The sequence below is a fragment of the Acartia tonsa genome, chromosome 7 (genome assembly GCF_053477335.1).
Source record: "Acartia tonsa isolate MP-2025a chromosome 7, ASM5347733v1, whole genome shotgun sequence".
Lineage (NCBI taxonomy): Eukaryota > Metazoa > Arthropoda > Copepoda > Calanoida > Acartiidae > Acartia > Acartia tonsa.
The window spans coordinates 27586636-27607337 of NC_137266.1; the positions used below are offsets into that span (position 1 = coordinate 27586636).

At 31.5% G+C, this 20702-nt stretch overlaps 1 protein-coding gene across 1 annotated transcript; it reads left to right on the forward strand.

Annotated features, from left to right (window-relative positions):
- Nucleotides 1–1683: 1683 nt before the first annotated feature.
- Nucleotides 1684–20455, forward strand: LOC145324243 (uncharacterized). The gene is made up of 13 exons (XM_080166865.1): nt 1684–1807; nt 5489–5571; nt 7151–7200; nt 8895–8994; nt 10176–10250; nt 10997–11047; nt 11515–11566; nt 15697–15811; nt 16044–16077; nt 17023–17108; nt 17503–17557; nt 18081–18171; nt 19350–20455. The coding sequence occupies exons 1-13, from the start codon at nt 1765–1767 to the stop codon at nt 19430–19432; spliced, it is 918 nt and encodes a 305-aa protein (XP_080022991.1). The 5' UTR covers nt 1684–1764; the 3' UTR covers nt 19433–20455.
- The last annotated feature ends 247 nt before the right edge of the window (nt 20456–20702 follow it).

Genomic DNA, 20702 nt, shown 5'->3' on the forward strand with positions numbered 1-20702 from the left:
CCCTAAGAGGTAATAGGAAGACATCCCTACTATATAGAATTATTCGTGGAGCTAGAGGGTTAATAGGGGGGTTAATTGGGGCTTCGTCTCATGGTGAGGTGGGGGTTACCCAACACCTATTACTGTTTTTTTTTGTTTACAAAAATTAAAATTTGAAAATTGTGGGGGCGGAGGTTTGATGTAAAATAGAATATAAATATAATAATTCAGAATCATAACTATAATTTCTATTTTCGTATCTGCAGACCAAACTAGTAATTTATTTATGTATATTCCGTGATTTCACTCAAACTTTAAAGTACCTTTCATTGAAAATTTGATTGGTTGGTTATAAACTAGTAGTATCTAAACTTTTATGCCAATCGTTTTAATCTACAGAAAGGGTAATTTTGTTAATCATGATTTAGAATGTATATAAATTTGTCGTCCATTATCTTGAGAGTTTGCAAGATCTTAAAGATTAAACAGTCATGCATTTATTTACAAAGATTTCTATTTTCTATGAAAATAAAATATACATCTTTCTTTAAGATTTTAGTTTTTATAATCTAAAAGTTTTCGGAAAAATGATAGGAAGTAATTGATTATTATATAATAATGATAAAAAGTTAGCAGCATTCATAAAAGCGAAGATCATCATTCCAGTAAATCCAAATCTAAGCTAAATTTAAGGGCAAACATCAGGATAAAGAAAGAGAAAAAAAGAAAGAAAGAGAAACAAACACAGTAAAGGTAAAAGAGGACGAACCCCAATCTGTCCTACTTTGAGAAAGACGATTCCAGTGACGTCATATACGTTTCGAGAAAGAAAAAGGGTAGGATGTAAGAAAATCTCTTTCCTTTCATCCCATCTCTTTTGAATAGATTTTCTTCCCCCCTTCCCTTTTTCTTTCCAAAACGTACATGACGTCACTGGAATCGTCTTTCTCAAAGTAGGACAGATTGGGGTTCGTCTAGAAGAGTAAACATTACAGAGAGGCAGATAGAAGGGCAGACAGAAAGATAGACAGAAAGACAGAGAGAAGGACAGACTGGATGATAAACAGACATATACACTTAAAGACTGGATAAGCTGCTAAATATATAGAGATGTTTCGCTCCTAGCAATAAGGAAACTGAATGATATAATATTTATTTATCGCATCGTATAAAACTAAAGAATTTGAGATGAATTCTTTTTTATTATTTGATTCTTGAATTCTATTTTTATGGCCCTGATAGGCCGAATAAAACCGATAATAATTTTATGAGTTTTATTTTTTTATTCGTGGAAAATTGTCTATAGTACAATACGATATATTTCTTAGTATAGATCAGAACCAGTTATAATTCTGCTGATATTAAACGGTTTCAAAACCATGCTAAAAAATAAACTGGAATGACCCTTTCAAAAACAAAGTTAGTATTCGCTCTATAAAATTCAGAATAATAAACACTTAAGATAATTTAAATGAACGTTTGGACATTCTGGTATTGACTTATTCGTTACTAGCGGCTACGCTCCTAGAGGCCACTTAAGTGGGGCACTTAAGGAGAAAGAGTGCCCCCGATAACACAATTTTTTATTTCGACTACCAATCCCCCCAATTTTTTTTTTAATGTAAAAAAATTTGAGGGATAATTTTTTCTAGAGGCGATTTCTCTTTTGAGGGTGGTGTTATCCTCATTATTATAATATCATTTCAGAAAAAAATGGAAAAGATAAGAAAGAGAATAATGTGAAAATCTTATAATTGTGTTTAATAAAACAAAATAATATTAAAAATGAGACAATTACTGTATCAGCTAATTTTCTTTATTTTGTTAGGTAAATTTTAATTTTTTTCTTAATTTAAAAATTTAATAAAGGTGGCAGCATCCATAAGTTGCGGAGCATAGATAAAAGTATGTTAAAAAATTACAAAATCACGAAATATTTACATATCACTATACATCACATTTAATTATCTTTTTTTAAACTTTGAAACAATATACAAGAAGGAATAAAAGATAGACATAGATTTTGGCTAATTTACAAATGATTATTTTAAGAATATAATATTATCAAGACTATTGTGTAGTTAGGAATTTTGAGAAATTGGATATGAGATCGTTTTTAGGCATGCTTTATAAAGGTGAATTGAGGTAAGAATGAGAGAGTGTGCAAACAAATTATTATAACTAGAATATTAATGTATAAAAGTCGAAACAAAATTGTTAGTAATTTTGTTGAAAAACTGCTTAAATACAGGATAATGTTTAGGTACATACTTACATTTTTAGAAATAAATTTTAGAGATGCTTTGCTTATAACTTTGTACTTTGTTCACACTTATTTAAGAAAAGCTTTGCTTTTAAAAAGAATCAGCCGTCTATCTCAAACAGCAGCCATTAACTTGATGAAAATACTGGCGGACGAAAATTCCCTTGTTATAGAGCAGCTAAGCTACTAAAAAGAAATAATATAAAGGTCATAAGGTCAGATAAAAATACTGTAGTTGTATTGATATTCAATTACAAATAATGGGTCCTGTCAATCACAAATGCAAGAAGGGAATAGAAATAAATATTCAAAAAAAATAAGGTTAAGAGGGTCCTTTCCCTGGAAGTTACTAGTAAGCACAAAATCCCCCCTTTACCTAACTTCCTGAAATCTATATCAAGCTTTACTGTGAATTAGAGCTATATATATAGGTCAAGCGAATAGAGAGATCTTTTAGAACTAAATACATCCTTGAAGTTGAAGGATGAATTATAAAATTTGAACTTCTAATTATACCAAATGTATTTTATAACAATAATCATTATCCCTAAGTGCAATACATAATTGCTGTTGTCGATATTTATAAATTAATACATGCTTTCTCTATGGGATTAAACTATTGACTTTCATATGGTTATAAAATTAACAATACTTATATATTATTACTACTAGCGGCTACGCCCCCTAGAGGCCTCTAGGGGCACTTGAGGAAGGGGGAGTCGAGTTTGATAACCCAATTTCTTATTTTAGATTTTAAAAGAAAAAGTAAAAAAAAATATTATGTGGGGTGGAAATTTTTTTTTTTTTTTTGGGGGGGGGAGTGCCCCCCCATCATTTTTAATTTTAAATAGTTTGAAAATGTAAAAAAAAAATATTTTTTATTAGGGGCTATTTTTTTATTTTGGGGGGGTTGGGGGTGTCCCATCCCCCAAGAAAATAGTTATAAACCTTCCCGGGACTTATGAGAAGCTACCCTGTTAAGGAGAACCCGATCGGTTCAGTGGTTAGCGAGATCATTCGGTACAAACACACAGACACACAGATACACAGACAAACATCCTGTTACTTTAGTATAAGGATAATAATTAAAAACCTGTAAGTAAAAGGAGTGATATCTAGTTAGAGAGTGGATATAACACTAGAAAAGAATAATATAACAAATGAAGCACAATAAAACTGGGAAAGGCAGGCGCGCCTTCAGCCGCGTGGCTTCGGATGATACAAAGCTGTGATTGCTGCTTTAGGTAACTGCGGATTAGGTTGGCTGAATTAAAATTTGATGGCTTCGACTGAGGTTGGCTGTGACTGAGAGTGACTGAGGAGTACTGCGGATGAGAGTGGTTTACGCAAAGTATGGCTTTGGCGATTAGTTGCAGCTGCTACTTAGCTTTGTCTTAGTTGGGTCATTGGGTATTAAAGCGGCCCCAGCTCCTAAAAAGCTGCTTGGTGCGGTGAAATTTGGCTGATGGAAGCGTAAACTGATTGAGGCTTGAGTTAGCTGACGCTGAAAGTCGCTGAGACTCGTGAATCTTAGTTTGCTATAGGCTGAAGGAGACTGATATGAATTTGTTGGCTGTATGTGAGACTTACTGGGCGGGATTATTAAGCCGCTCGACTGACAGAGGCTTCTTGGGTGTCTTACGAAGCCGCGTGGCTGAAAGTTTGTGCTTTGGTTGGCTATTGCCTCCAGGCACTGTAAAAACAACCATTAATATTAAAGGCAATCATGAAACTATTTAAATGATCTCACTTTGTGCCTTATGTAATGGACGTACAAACTTGTATTGCAAAGACTTTTTTCTTTTACATTCAATATATATATATGTAGAAAATAAATAAATAAAAAAACAAATACCTTTCATATGGTACATATTTATAGTATGTATGGTTTATTAGCTCCGTCCGATATATATTTTTTTCTAAACTGAAATACAATATTACGATATAGTGCAGCGTTTCAGCTGTCATATCAAAAGAAAAAGAAAGAGAGATACAATGGTATACTAATCACAAAACCTTTATAAAGAAATAGGATAGACCGATGGACCAAATAAATTATATACTGGATGCTCATTTGTACAGGGAATTTACACCGAAAACTTCAGAATTCTATAATAAATAGCAACCATTGTTATTGATGGACAGAAAGTGAAAGTACTAGTTTTGCTACTTTAAAAAGTTAATTAAGAAACTTTTGTGAATGAATATAAAATGTAAATAATTAGCCAGTCTAATAAAATCGAACATGGTCATAATTAATTGTAAGTGCCACCACAAATAATTTTACTTTGACCAATAATTAACACTTTGTTTTTATTAATAATCTGACACAATAAATTGTTTGGTCACCTTACAAAACAAGGACAGTTAGTCTGTAAATTATTTTTTGTTTGTTTGTTAAGGTCAGGTTAGGTTAGGTTATATTAGATACTTGAGTAGCTCCTCAGGGTATATAGGCTACTCAGTGTTAAGGTCATTAAAATAATGAGAGAGGGGGTTTCAGTGCAGAGAAGGCATTTAATAGAAACCACAAAAAAACTTTAAATACCAGGACAAGCTTGTCCTCTACAATGAGTTTTAAAAATGAAGATTGATAGCTTCATTGCTATTTTTAAGCACAGTAATTACAGGTTTTACAACACTTCACCCCCCCCCCCCCCTCTGAAAAAAGGAGTAAACTTTTTAACCCATTCTCAATATTTACTGTTAATTAATCAGAAATTTTGTCTATATCCTATTCAAAATGAAAATTTTAAAGTTTTAGTAATTACACATATGATCGAGAAAGTATACTTGTGAAACATTGAAAGTACTACATCGAGTGTTTTTTAGTCGTAAAGCTACCCTTTAATTCATTTTGTATGTCCGTCAGTCAGAAACTCTGTGGGATAATGCGATTTTCTCGACTGCCACGAAAGATAGACAGCTAAAATATTTATATTTATAATTACAAAGAAATACTTGAGATTTTAATGTACAAATATTTAGGTATACAAGATGGGAGGTGTCTCCTTATGTATAATTTCTTTATATTTACTATGCAATTCTTGAGACTTTAATGTACAAATATTTAGGTATACAAGATGGGAAGTGTCTCCTTATGTATAATTTATTTATATTTACTAAGCAATTCTTGAGATATTAATGTACAAATATTTAGGTATACCAGATGGGAGGTGTCTTCACATGTATAATTTATTTATATTTACTAATGAATTCTTGAGATTTTAATGCACAAATATTTAGGTATACCAGATGGGAGGTGTCTCCACATGGTTAACTTTTTTGTGCCAGAATTCGCCAATAGGGGCGACAAAGTTATTTTAGAGGTAAGAGTTGTTACTATTTTTGAGACAACAAGTAGCGAAGCACAAAAATATGGTATGGACAAACGGCCCGATAGACAGACGGACAAAGTAATGTTTAGACTAGTTGCGCATATGTCACGGGAATCTCCACTAAAATTTTAGCTTTCTGTCTTCAATAGCAGCCAAGAAAATTATATTTCCCAAATAGCGTTATAGAGTGACATACGGACTGACTGAAATACAGATAATGTAAATTAAGCAATACGCTAACCCCCCCCCCCCCTCCGCACTTTTATTTTCAATTTAGTTTCAAATCAAGGAAGGATATGTAACTGCTATAAAAGCTTTCTTTTTGTGTAACTTATTAGATTAGATGTCAAGATAGTTTTTATGATAAAAACCATCAAATATCCTTCTTAAGTCTAACATACATATATTAAAATTGAACGAGAGGTTATGTTTATGGTATAAAATAAGTTAAAGTTGTAATTTCTTCACAATAATAACTTTCAAATTTTGTGCAAATAAATAGTTTTCTCTCAATGATAATGCATGAAAACCAAAAATTTTGTTATATAAACAAAACTTTTCTGTAATTGAAATATTTTTATCTTAAAATTCATATCTCTGATCCCACTTTGCATAGAGGCATCCTTGATTATATTCAACATTTAAGATGACATATGTTTAGATTCACAATAGCATTTCATAATTGATACATGTTAATAGATACTAAATAGTGGTGCCTTTAGTTATCTAGTAGAGTATCATCACAATAGCATTTCATAATTGATACATGTTAATAGATACTAAATAGTCGTGCCTTTAGTTATCTAGTAGAGTATCATCACAATAATATTTCATAATTGATACATGTTAATAGATACTAAATAGTGGTGCCTTTAGATATTTACCCAAATTTTCAAAATAGAAAAAAAATTTCTAAGAGGATATTACCATTTTATTTTCAAATTTTAAACGAAATATTTACAAAATTAAGAGAAAACATTCAATTCTGATTTTCTAGTACACTTCTATTGAATAAAATCGTCTTAAAGTCCTGTAACACTGAGAAATTTAATGTTAAAGGAAACCGGCTAAATTTTGCATTAATTATGGTCCTTGCAACCTAAAGGAGTCGTATTTCATATACAAAAGGAATGAGGGGATACCGCAACGTTACAAAGAAGCTTTTTATAATGCCTATAAAAAATGACATCATACTGGCCTACCATTGGTAATTTATTATGTGTATTGGCCTTTTGTCATTTGTCTTGTATGACGTCATTTTTTATAGGTACAATAAAATGATGTACAATTGATTACTGTTAGTGGCTGAAATGTTTAGAAAATCAATTTAATGAACCAACTAATTAAATTCAATACCCAAAGTTGTTGAGCCAACGAGTAAGAATTTATTATCTTAAAACTTTGGGGACTAGTAGAATAAACAGCCCAATGTCCTCTCCAACCCTGACAAAATATAGACATCCAAACAATTTCAATAGCTTTAATTGATATTATTTTAATAATGAACACACTATTTTTTAAATTAAGAAATTATTATTTGACAAATACTATTAAATTTTCTTTTTTTTAGTGTGGTTTTTCTGTAAACGACAGGGAAGAAGAATTATACACAGTGAAATGGTACGTTTTTCTTTGTTGTGGTAGTTTGTTGGTTAACCCTTAACGGTCCGGCTCCTTTTCCGGCGTTCAGCGGGAAAACGGCGGAGGATTTCTATTAAATTTAATACTTCAGGTAGACATGTTAGAAAAGCTTAAGTTTAATGTTAGAGTCTCTATTCTAATTTAAAAATTGAGGTCACAGGAGCCTTTAAAAGATATATAGAGACCTGGAGGATCAGGATCTGCAGGATCATACCTAGAACCAGAAATTGACTTATACACCTATATCTATAATACAAAGTAGCTTGATGTCTGTCCGTCCGTCCGTATGTCCGTCCGTCTGTCCGTCCGTCTGTCCGTCCGTCTGAAGCTTAAGATCTCGGTAACCACTGAACCGATTGGATTCTACTCTTCAGGGTATATACCTAATGGTCCTGTGGTGGTTTTAAGCTATTTTCTTGGGGGGTGGGACACCCCCAACCCCCCCCAAAAATGAAAATTTCCCCCCCAAAAATAAGATTTTCATATTTTTTTCTAATTTTAATGTTTTTTATGTTTTTATATATTTTTATTAATTTTATATACTTTTTTATATTTTCTTTATATTTTCAATTATTTTTCTTCTCTTTAAATTTCTTTTCTTCTTTTAAACTTTGTTTTATCAAATTCAAAAAGATTGTGAAAACTTCCTTCTCCTGTGGGGGCGAAGCCCCAAAAAGACTAATGGCAAAGAAATTTAAAAAAAAAAAAAAAAAATTTCAAAGGTTTTAAATAATATAAATCAATATAAAAAGTTATAAAGTGTTATAAAATGTTATAAAGAGTTATAAAATGATATAAAGAGTAATAAAATGTTATAAAATACAAAAAATATCTAAAAATATGTAAACAAAATTTTCAAAATTCTCCCCTGAACCTTCAGAAATAAAGCCCCTATAGGCTAGGGGCGAAGCCGCTAGTTTCATATAAAGATGTACTACTATAGGATAGCAATAGCAGTAATTGCAAAGCAGCTAAATCAAAACCATTTATGTTTTTTTGACACTTTACTGATCTGAATGATTTTGATACTCATTTTTGCTTATAAAATGTAATATTTGCATATTTAAATGAGCTGATATTTTGACCCATCAAAAGTGATTTTAAAACAACAAAAATGCGCCTTGTCATGCTATATCCTATTATATAAAGTAATAAGCGTTTTTTTGTCTGTCCCGAAGGATCTCGCTAACCGCTGGACTGATATTGTTCTCCTTTACAATGAAGCTTCTTATAGGTCCTGGGAAGGTTTTAAACTATTTTTGGGGAGGTTGTCTTCATCCCCCCCCCCCAAAAAAAAATATTTATTTTACTCTTTTGAAACTCAAATTTAAAATGGGATGGGGTCAACTTTTCCTCCTCCTACCTTAAGTGCCCCTAGAGGCTTCAAGGGGGCGTAAGCGCTAGTAAAATTTACAAAATAAAAAAGAGTTTACATTTTATGTAATATCATAATTTGTCGGTGGCAAAAAAAAAACATTGTCTTTCAATATTGTCAGTCTTTAATTTAATTTTCACTATTGTATTGAATCCAGTGGCGTGCACTGTGATTCAAAAGGGGGAAAGGGTGTAAACTTGTAAAGCCTTGATGAGGTGAAAAAAGTCTAAAATCTTGTTGACACCCCTAACTCCTCCACCCCTGATCTGCGAGCAACCAATGAAATTATAATGTTAAGGTATAAGTTTGATAGTAGAGGGAAGATGTCAAATTTCTACACCTGGACACACAGCAACCAGCAGCCCAAGAAACATAGAATAGAAGGTGTTAAAGTAGTGGTAAGTACAAATATAATTGCCATTTTAAGTCAAACAATATCATCAAATTTTCAATTTGAGAACATTCATAATTGAATATTGTTTTTTTTTTATTGACATCATTTGAGTGTGAATTTGATTAATTTTTTTAGTTTTTTAACTAGAGGCTTCACCCCTGGCATCCAGGGGCTTCTAAGGCGAAGGAGTGAGAATAAAAACAGCCAAAAAGCATAACATGACTTAAATCTAAAAATAAAATAGCCTTAAACCATCCGCGACCAATAACTTCACTATTATGGTGAGCTCAATCAGTTCAGTAGTAATCTATATCGTAAGCTACAGACACGCTATCGTCTAATACTCCCCTAGAATCTTGAGTGGGTGAATTCGACAACCCCCCCCCCCCCCTAGATATACCACACTTTTCTGGGATCTTGCTGTGTCAAGTATCAACTGTTGGGAATATCAAAGGATGACTCCATGCCAAATTTGAGCCGGATCCGGCCAAAACCGGCCGTGAATTTTATGAAAGTTGATGATAAAGTACATTTTTGTAGGCAATTGCATTGGCTAGATTTCATGTGAAGTAAAATTTTTTGTACCTCTAACCGGTTTTGCTCCAGCTGAATCGATTTACAGATACCCCCTAAAAACCGGAAAAAAACGGTTTTTCAGAAAATTCACGGCCGGTTTTGGCCGGATCCGGCTCAAATTTGGCATGGAGTCATCCTTTGATATTCCCAACAGTTGATACTTGACACAGCAAGATCCCAGAAAAGTAAGGTATATCTACCCCCCCCCCTACCAATGTTTTATTTTAGCTTTGCCTTTAAGAAGTAAAAAAGTATAAAGGGGGGGGGGGGGGGGTGATTTTTAGGGGTTAGTTGATACCCTCTTTAAAATAACTATCGTCTATTACTCCCCTAGAGTCTTGAGTAGGTGAATTCGACAACCCCCCTCCCCCTCCCAATGTTTTATTTTAGCTTTAAGAAGTAAAAAAAGTACAAGAGGGGGGAGTATTTTTGAGGGGTTAGGTTTTAACCTCGACAAATTAGCTATAAATCTTCCCATGGCCTATGATAAGCTTCACTAATAGGAGAACCTTTATCGGTTCAGCAGTTAGCAAAATCTTTCCTACAGACAGACAGAAACAGATCCTGTTGTTTTTATATAAGGATATAATTCACTATACCTTGTTTTAGATGAGAGAATCAAATCAGAATTTTGTGACTCTGAAACAAATGAAAATAGGCTCAAGTGGAACCTACAAATGTGAGGTAAGTGGAGTGGATATTATGCCTACTGCTGCTTTGTCAGGTGCTTAAACATCAATTGAAAGAAAAGTGTCCAATAAAAAATGAGGTCTTACAATACAAATAACCAATGATAGGCCAGTATACATTGTAATTGACCAATGGTAAATTGTATACTTTATCATTAGTCATTTATATTGTATGACGTTATTTTTATTGGACACTACACGCTGTTTCTAGGTAAAATCAAAGAAAACAACATCGATAAGTAGGGATGCACATTGCACATAAAGAAAAACATTGATGGACCAACTGACAAAATTAGTTATAGAGCAGAGATGGATTCTTTTAAAAAATTTGCCCCACTAATCGCTTAGTGGGGCAGAACTGTTTTCGTAAAAAATCCACCAAAATCACATTAAAAATCTACAAAAATTAAACAAAATCATAGAAGGGTTATGAACATAAGATTTTATTTCATTTTTGTAGATTTTCTATGCGATTTTGGAGGATTATTCACGAAAACAATTTTGCCCCACTAAGCGATTAGTGACTCAGTGAGGCAATTTTTTTTAAGAATCCACCTCAGATGTTCATTTAATATGTAAAAAAAAACATAGAAAGAATAGGTGATATTAAAAGTAAAGGCGCTTTAGCAATAATAAAACTAACTTATTAAATACAGGTAGAATAAAAACTATTAATGTAGATTTGGGAATTATGAAATAATTCAATTCTTTTTACAATATTCATGTTACTTAATTTTGAAGGTTACATCCAAACGAAGAAATAGAAATCCGAAATATTTCCATCCAAATGAGGTGAGTTATTTAGCCTCTATAATGAACATTGGACATAGAGAACAGGTTTCACGTTAAAATGTTCCTGGTATCGATTATCTAAAAATCTGTGAAGTGAGGCTGCCAGTAGCAAACGGCTGAACTTACTTGTTATGTCCTTATGTTATGTTCATATATTTTGGAGATAATCGTTACCAGGAACATGTTACCGTTAACTGCACCTGACCCCAACATTTTTACAAAATAACCATGTTAGAAAGGTTACGTTAAGTTTTGATCGATCACTTTAGGTTTAGTTTATTCCTGTTAGTACATCCTAGAGCAGTGGTTAGACGATCGTAAGGTTAAGGCCCAGCACTGCACATTTCATTTATCTAAAGGCTTCTTTCTGTCAAGTTACTTAAAGTGTGTTTTTTACTCATGATAAAAGTTGCGTGACAAGTTCAATACAATTTTCCTTCTTTTTAAAATTTGTATTTATTGTTTAGAATCCGCCAAGATTTAATGTGATTGAAGAAGAGGCTAAATTACAAGTTGTAGGTAATCAAATAAAAAAAGATGGAAAAGATAATCCTTGTATAAAAGTAATAGGATGTTTGTTTGTGTGTGTGTCTGTGTATAGCTTAAGACCTTGCGTTGTAACGATTTGGTGTTCCTTTATAGTGAGGCTTTAGAGAGTTTTGGGGGAATGTACTCCATCCTCCCAAGAATTATTACCTAATGAAAAAATTTTCACCGAAAAAAAAGACCTCTAGGTTTGTAGCAACTAGTGACTGATACATTAAAATCTCTTCCTTCATTTATCTTATTTTTTTATTTAGTACCTTGTGTAAAGAATATGTCCTAACTTAAGTAATTTAATTAGTTGGTTTTAAGGTACTAAAACGCAGCAAAAAAAGAAGAAAACTGCAATTATGAACAATAATTGTAAGATTTTTAATTTGACATCTTACTTTTTGAATTCTGTTAAAACCCCGTTAAATCAAAACTTTGAACTTTGGGCGCTCGTCACCAATGGGTTAACAAAAAATCACAAAAGTTAGGACACGTTCTTTAAGAAAATCTTTGTTGATTATCTATATAATAGTTGCGGTGTTTCTCCACAAAGAAAATGTTGAGCACTAAACCCCAATTAAAGAAAAAAACTTTTCTATATTGGCTAAATTTTTAGAATATCAGGACTCGGCATCCCTGACTAAGCTTCATATATAAACCCGTTTGGATGCAATATATGGTTTAGACTTCCAGTTGATTTCTAAAATTGTAAAAGATTGATTTCCTTGAGGCTTACAGCTGGCTCTTGCGCGGCTGACAAATTAGTAAAGTTCATATTATATCAATCTTGTTTTGTTGTCTGCAGTACTTTAGTTTACATCAATTGGACAAGACTGGAATTTAAAATGGCAGATATCATCATATAACCTCCCCTTCTCCTATTTCTTCACAGTTGAAATTTTAAAGTAGGAATTGTCTAAAATTTAATTCTGATTCTAGGTATACCGTCAATAACCATCAAGCCATCCATATGTCAAAAATAACTGTCTAATCTTTTTATCTATAAACTAGCAGCCACACCCCCTAGAGACCTCAAAGGGCACTTGAGGTGAGGGGAAGGAATTGACCCCCCCATTTCTTATTTAAGCTTTAAGAAATAAATTAAGAAAGATTTTTTTTGGGGGGGGGGGGAAGTAATAATTTTCTAGAGATGGTTTCTCTTAAAAGGGTGGTTGTACCCTTCCCCAATATAGTTTCTTTTATATAAGGATGTCTCTTTTGTGCTTTTGGATTATATAGGCAGAAACTGACGAGCTTACTATTCCAAAGTCAACCTTATAAATGTATCTCTAAAAGTCTTCCCTTGGCCAATAAGCATCCCTAAAAATTTAAATTAGATGCATATTCACATTTTTCTACTATTATATATAACATTAATTATTTTTTCTAAAACGACGTAAAATTACCATTGTGTCCAACACACTTTTTTCCGTTTCTTTACCTTTAAATCACCCGTTTAACCCCTTCCCTTCTGGGAGAGGAAACCATATTATATGGAAAATAATAGAATAAACAAAAGTCAACTTCTAAATCTACTAAATCTGTTTTTTGAAGGCATAAAACCATTGTTGATATTAGAAAATTATTACTTAAGCTAAAAATGCTACTCCCCCCCCCCCAAAAAAAAAAAGCTTTTACGTCATTACCTTTCTTCCTTGATTCAATAAAAAGAGTTTTTTTTCTCTAAATATTTGTCTATGTCCCAGTTTTGCTTGGAATAGTGGTCCCCTGAGTTTAAAGCATCAAGTGTTTGGTCCCCAGAGGTCAACTATAAACATGAGAAAAATAGACAATATTCTAGACTAAATATCCAGGAATCGTAAGGGATGGGACAATGGACGATAAATTAATGCACCCATATTATTCTAATCAACAAATTTACCCCTTATTTAGAAAAGTTTGGCCAGTTTTTCATTTAACAAATATTTTAAACTTTAGAGGGCAATATATTTTTGATAATATGTCAAATGAGAAATGTTTGTTTTTAGCAGGTTTTTAGAAAGACTGCGTGGATGCTGAATGATAGAGGATCTTTATTATAAACAAACGGCTAGAAAATGATTTATTTGGGGTTTCAAAATATTTATTTTCTTGATGTGATTTCTCTTGGGAGGGTGTTGGTACCCTCCTTCGAAATGGTTATAAAGCTAACATTTTAAGCTTCACTGTAAAAGACGACCATATCGGTACAGCGGTTAGCTAGATCCTTCGAAGCGCATAAACAGACAGTCACATAGACAAACATCCTGTTACTTTTATATAAGGATGCCATATGAATAAACCATTAATATATAGAGTTGCTGCGCTTCCAAAAATGTTTTATTTTACCCTAGTTAAATATAAAAGTATGATACTGTAGTAAATCAACAAGAGATTAATGAGAATATTGGAAAACTGTATGCTAGGAATATATTTAACAAGGATAGCAACTTCCATAAATGCGAAGCTTAACAAATCTAATAGAAAAACCTCCTTATATTAAAGTTACAGGATCTGTTTCTGACTGTTTGGTTGTATGAAACCCCGTAAGGGGCGTTGCCACGAAAGAGACTATTTTCAAATAATCTCGCTAACAGCTGAACTGATATAGTACTTCCTTACATTGTGGCTTCTATGTGGTCTACTCCCCCATCCTCCCCAACTCGCTCAAGTGCCCCTAGAGGCCTCTAGAGGGGGAGTAGCTAATAGAAATAAAGTAGGTAGAAATAAAGCAACAACTTAAAACAATAACATTTAAAGATCTAGGCAAAAATTCCTTGTAAATATATCCTAAAATTATTTGAATACAGGATGATATATACAAATATTTTTTATATTTTAGACTAGATTATAGAGATGCTTTGCTGATAGTGCTTATCGTAATAGAAATAAAAAATCAGATGAATAGAGTTACAAATCTTCAAAAATAATTTTTGATAATGATTCGAGTTGCTATATTTTCGTATCTAAATAGCAGACGGATATTCTAAAGTTACAGCAACTTTTAAATTAAACACTCTTTACAATTTATTATGTTTACAAGGAGAATGTATTAAAGTTCAAAACAAATCATAGTGTTAATTTTTTATAAATTCAACGTATTATTTAAAGATTCTTTCCTTTGAAATTTATTAAAACTTTAATTGATGTTTTTAAATAATATTCTAATCTTATATAATAAGTTTTTTTTAAATTACCCAATATCCCATAAAACCTACCCAAACCTGACCTAATTGATAAACCAAAACTACCTCCTCAAATTATTTACAATTTATTTTAGAAATAAGTGGGGAGGGGGTTTCAGTGCTCAACAAGTACTTTGAGTGTAAACGACGATTTTTCTAATTTTGTTCCTAATGTTTCCCCTACAGCTAAACTTTATTTGGTAAATATTGTATGTAAATTGTAAATACAAAATGAAGAAAGGTTTAATTAATTACACTTTGACCTCACCAAAACGTTTGACTGGAACTATTTATTTTCTTTTTTACATTCTTTGTATGTATAACACAGCTTCAGTACAGAATACAATTTCCATTTTTAGGCACCTAAAACCCCTCCAAGCGCATTATTTTTAAAACAAGGATGACAACATCCATAAGTAGCGAAGCTTAAAAATGAATTATAGAGCAGTGTAATACAAATTAAACATTAAAATAAAATAAATCACGAAACCTTTTATGGTTGATAATGTGAAAATCTAAGAATCGATCTAGCACCACAACAAATCTTTAAAAAACTTGAAAATATGTAAAATGTGAACTTATTTAATCCTTAAAAATTTCATCCATCTATCTGGACTACGAGTTGAATAAAACCTTGAACACTTAAAAACTAGGAATCGATCTAGCACCCCAATCAATAAGCAAATCTCAATGAAACTTTATAGAAGTATTCATAATTTGCACTTATTTAATCCATGCAAATTTCAACCGTCTATCGTGAATATGAGTCTTCTCTTCTTTTACAATTTCGTTTAATTACTTGACTAGGAATTAGAGAGATATCACCAAAGTTTCAGAATTTGTCCCAAATATTAGCCGGTGTGTTTGTGTGTGTAGCCATAGTTTCTTAGTGTTTGGACCTAAGTAGTCATGGAGTAGCCGGTAAAATTAAATAGTTTATATTTTTTTCAGAATTAGCGAGGGAGCCGCCAGAAATCCAGGGAGGGAGAGGCAACTATTTTTATGGAGATGATTTAAATCTAAATTGTACGTCAAAGCCGACCTACCCTCCCACTACTCTAACATGGTAAGAAAAATAATTGTTGCATTTTTAACACATATAGAAATCCTATTTTTTTATTTTTGTCTAAAATTCTACTTTAAATTTGTAAATCAACCTTGATAAAAGTGTTTTGTTTTACCTAATGGTCAATTTAAGGTTGAATTTGATTAATTCTAAAAATATATTTTTCTAAATTTTAATATAAAGCGAATGTTCTTTTTACTATTTTCAGAAAATTGTAATAATTTTGTTTTAGGTTTATTAATGATAACAGAGTTGGAAATTCTTTGGTAAGTTTTTTTTAGAAAGATTTCTTTACAAAAAGTTTATTGGGTAAAAAAAAGTTAAAGAAAAATAATATAAAAAAATGATAAAGAATAAGTAGAGTAGGTATAGAAGTTGTTTTATGACAAAATTTGCGTTTAGACCAAGTATTAGAATTCATTTTAATATCAGCTCCCGGGGGTAAAAGTTGCTTGGGGGGTAATCACACCTTTACCCCCCCCCCCTTGGACGTCCTTGGGTCGAATATTCTTTTTCCTAAGACCCCAATGAATTATTCTACAATTGATATCTTATATCTAACATAAAAGCAGTAGTAATAATTTTATAATCTTTATAAACGGTATATATGTATAAGACAACGAGCTAAGTTCACGTTTTTATGTGATATTCTCTTTATTAGTGTCTTTAGTAGAACGACCTTTTATATAAAGATTCTTTTTACCGCATGTTCAATAATGTTCATATCCTGCCTTTAGCAACATCTGGAAAATCAGAACAAAAGTATTGTCTCTGAGAAATATATTCTTGTGTTAATTATCTGCTAAATTCCAAATGTAAACGATTTTTTACATAAAAATACGAGATTTATCAATAATACAAAGTAGTACTCTGTCTGTCTGTCCGTCCGTCCGTCCGTCCGTCTGAAGCTTAAGATCTCGGTAACCACTGAACCGATCGGATTCTACTCTTGAGGGTATATACCTATTGGTCCTGTGGTGGTTTTAAGCTATTTTCTTGGGGGGTGGGACACCCCCAACCCCCCAAAAACAAAAAACAAAAAAACCTTTTTTTTTAGAAGATTTCCTTTGTGGAATATTTCCTTTGTAGAAGATTTCCTTGGTCCTTCTTATTACTTTTTTTTACAAATTTCACCTCACACTTTTTTTACCATCTCTTGGGGCAAAGCCCCTGGAGGCTAGGGGCGAAGCCGCTAGTTATTTATATTTTAGATTGAAGATGACCTTTTGTATAAAGATGACGACCTATACGTTACAATTTCATTTCTCAGAATTAGTGTACAGCCAAATTTATTTAGGTAAGTAGTTTATTACGTCATCAAAATAACGCTGTTACTCTACAAATATGATTGTTTGTGTTATGTTTAATGTAACAATTGGAGGATTAAGTTGTAATGTGTTCTACAGCGGGTTGCCTTATCATTCCCTTAATAGATATAACGTTTCAAAGCCAAATTTGTTATATCTCTAAAGAATAAACTAATTAGTTTACTACAAATCAGAAAAAACGACAGAAATATAGAAACAGTCTTCCTGGTGCTAACCCCTCCCCAGGCTATTCTTTCCCTATAGCTAAGTTCTACGAACGGCCCTAATCCTGCGGGGCGTATATTTGGGTTGCCTTAACCGAATGGGGATGCAAAAATCCCTTCTACCCTTTTTTCAATTTATTTGAAAATAATTTATTTTCAGAGCTGGAGAGATAAAAGTAAGATGTGTGGCAGAAATTACGGAGGAACCTATCAAAGTAAGAGCTACTATTATGTTAGAACAGTCCTATCATTTTAGAATTTAATTATATTGTTATTATTAATATTATCGTCTATGAAAAGTTTGATAAAGCTACTTTATAATTATGTTAAGTCGACTTGACGTTAGAGTTCTTTACAAAATTTAATTTAAATACGCACAATTTATTAGTATTTTTTTAGTCTTAGACTTATACAGTTAATGCTGGGTTACAATTTCTAATATCTTAATGAAATTCTACAGAAGACAAAATATGCTTAAATCAAAATCACCTTCGAGTCTTACAAGACGAAGCCCAATCTGTCCCGCTTTTTATCAAGACGATTCCCTTTTCTCCCATCTCTTTTGAAGAGATTTCTCCCCCCCCCCCCCTACCCTTTTTCTTTTCCCTTTATATGACGTCATATAGGAATCGTCTTGCTCAAAAGTGGGACAGATTGGGCTTCGTTGTCTTACAAAAGTGGACTTAAATCAGTAATAGCTTTGACATTTTTAAATTAATAAAAACCATATTATTTTAGGCAAGCATGTTACCAGATAAGAAAGAATTTAAGTTGTATCAAGTAAAACTTCCAGAAGCAATGAAATTATCCACTCAAACTATTTTTGATGGTAAGATATATTTTAAAAATTTACCCAGGATCTTCTCTGCCTAGGAGTGAAGCTAAACCCGATATGTCACCCCCCCCCCCCCCCCCCCACACACACACACACACAATGTCATGATTTGAATATCACTGGGATAGATTTGGACACCCAATGTCTAATCCTAAGGCGGCCTCTATCTATGGGGTCTTTACTTTCAGTGCCGTAGTCCTGCACGGGTACACCGTAAATAAAAATTAAAAAAATAATATTTTGAAATACATATGCTTCTATTTTTTTTAAAAACTTTTGATAAAATTAAAACTGATTTAAGCATACAAAAAAATGATGTTATTATGCAAATGCATCGTTTGGCAGTTTTATAACATGAGTTAAAAGAAGAATTTTGAAACAAATATCTTTTTAAATTTAATTTTCCTTTTCATGTTGCTAAATTACAACAGAAATTAAAGTGATCATATAAAGTAAGAAAAGTTAGAGGCATAAATTCTAATTATCAAACTTTTTAAATTTTACTAAATTTTGTAATACACTTTTAATGTGATAGGGTTAGATTTTAAAAAAGTTTAACATATTATGTCTAAAACTAGTTTTGAAATTACAAATATAAAAGCACTAAAAATTCATCCAAATATTTTTTTAAAAATTATATTTCCTTGTCTAAAGTCTATTTCTTTTGATAAATAATTGACATTGAACCTTAGTTAGTTAATCTAGTGGTATTAAAAATCTAGATGGATATATTATTACTTGGATCTTACACCAGATTATCATGTACTCTTGTAAAGTGAAACTTGTTACTGGCTAAAATAACGATTTCCTCCATCCACCCCTTTTATTCCATCCCCTCCCCTACTGCTGGATGATCGAACAGACCAATAAGTGATGTCCATACTATCATCCTAGATTGACGATAGTTTTTTCCTTGTCATAATATCCACTAATATTATACATCCATTGCTAATCTAGTGGTATTAAAAATCCAGGAAACTGCAAGATTAAGTCCGGGATCCGGGGGATTGGAATGTATTAAAAATTTATTTTCACAATTTAAGGAATAACAAAATTTTTTAGGCTGAATATTGATGTTCGTTTTATCTTATCATTTCAGAGCGTCGTTATTATTGATGTTGTCATCCTTATTACAGTATCTTTTTTTAAATAAAATAATGTTTATGTTTCAGTTCCCCTTTTTGGAGATGGCTGTACTAACAAGCTTACTAAGTTCATTCTTGTTATTATTTTATTTTTAAATTTTATGTTCTAGATTTATTATATTTATGACATTGTATTAATTATATTTAAGTTCATTATAAAACAAGGATGAATATGTTCATAATCAGCAAAATCTAGAGAAAAAAAACAATACAATTTTGTTATTAAAACATAATACTTCATTTTAAGGTTTGGTATTTTACTTTATGTCTATGGTTAGTAAACCTTAAATTTGAAGTAAGTCATAGACATAATAATGACTTAGTAATAATAAGCTGCGCTTCTGAAAATAAAAGGAAGAAAATGAAAAAAATCATTGATAAAAATAAAATACGCCTGGGAAAGATTTTTAATGTAGAATATTTATTGAGTTTATCTTTGACTGTTTTCATTGCCAATTTTTTAGTAGCGAAAAAACGTTAGTCCATAACGGTTTGGGGAATATGTGATTTTCTCGGCTTCTATTTAAGATTATTTTTTATTTTTCATTTACAAATTAATAGCGAGTATATTATTAATCTAATTTGTTCGTTGGTCTGTCCGTCATACTTCAATATTTAATTAATTTTCCCCCCTTCAGTATATCTTCTCTTGATTGCTCTTAAAATCTCTTTGTATACATTCCGATCAATAATTTTTGCTTTGCTACTTATGGATGTTGTCATCCTTGTTTTTAAAATATGTCATTAACTCCATATTTATTTATCTTTAGTTTTATTAAAGATATATTGAATTATTTTTGTTTAGTTAATTTTTCTGCTTTTATGTTAATATTTTATAATGTAATTTATCGAAAAGTTTAAATCTGCAAAATTAACTTTCTTTTAAAATTTATTTCATAGATTTTTTTAATATACTGTAAAAAATTTTAAACATCATTGTTTTACATTTATTAATTTGAGGAAAAAAAACTTTTTCTTAAAGAATTATAAAAATAGTTTTATTAGTTTACATGATTTTTGAAATATATAGTTTTTTTCTGTATTGTAATAAAGTTACTTATTATGATAGATCTAAATCCTTATACTGAAATAATATCTTAATACTAATTATGAAATATAATATTCTTCTGTTACCTATTTATTACTATAATAATTATTCTAGAAATTTTATGATCAAGGTTTGTTCAAATGACTGTTTTTGTCCTAAAAGTAATTTTTAACTGATATCCAGTATTGCTTCGGATCCGATTAATATCCGCTGGATTAAAACCGGTTCTTGGCCTTTTTTATAAAATCATGTATAAGTTCGTATTTTTCATGTATATTAGAACAAAAATTATAAAATTAATACCATTTTTTATCGGCGCCTCAGAGCTAACA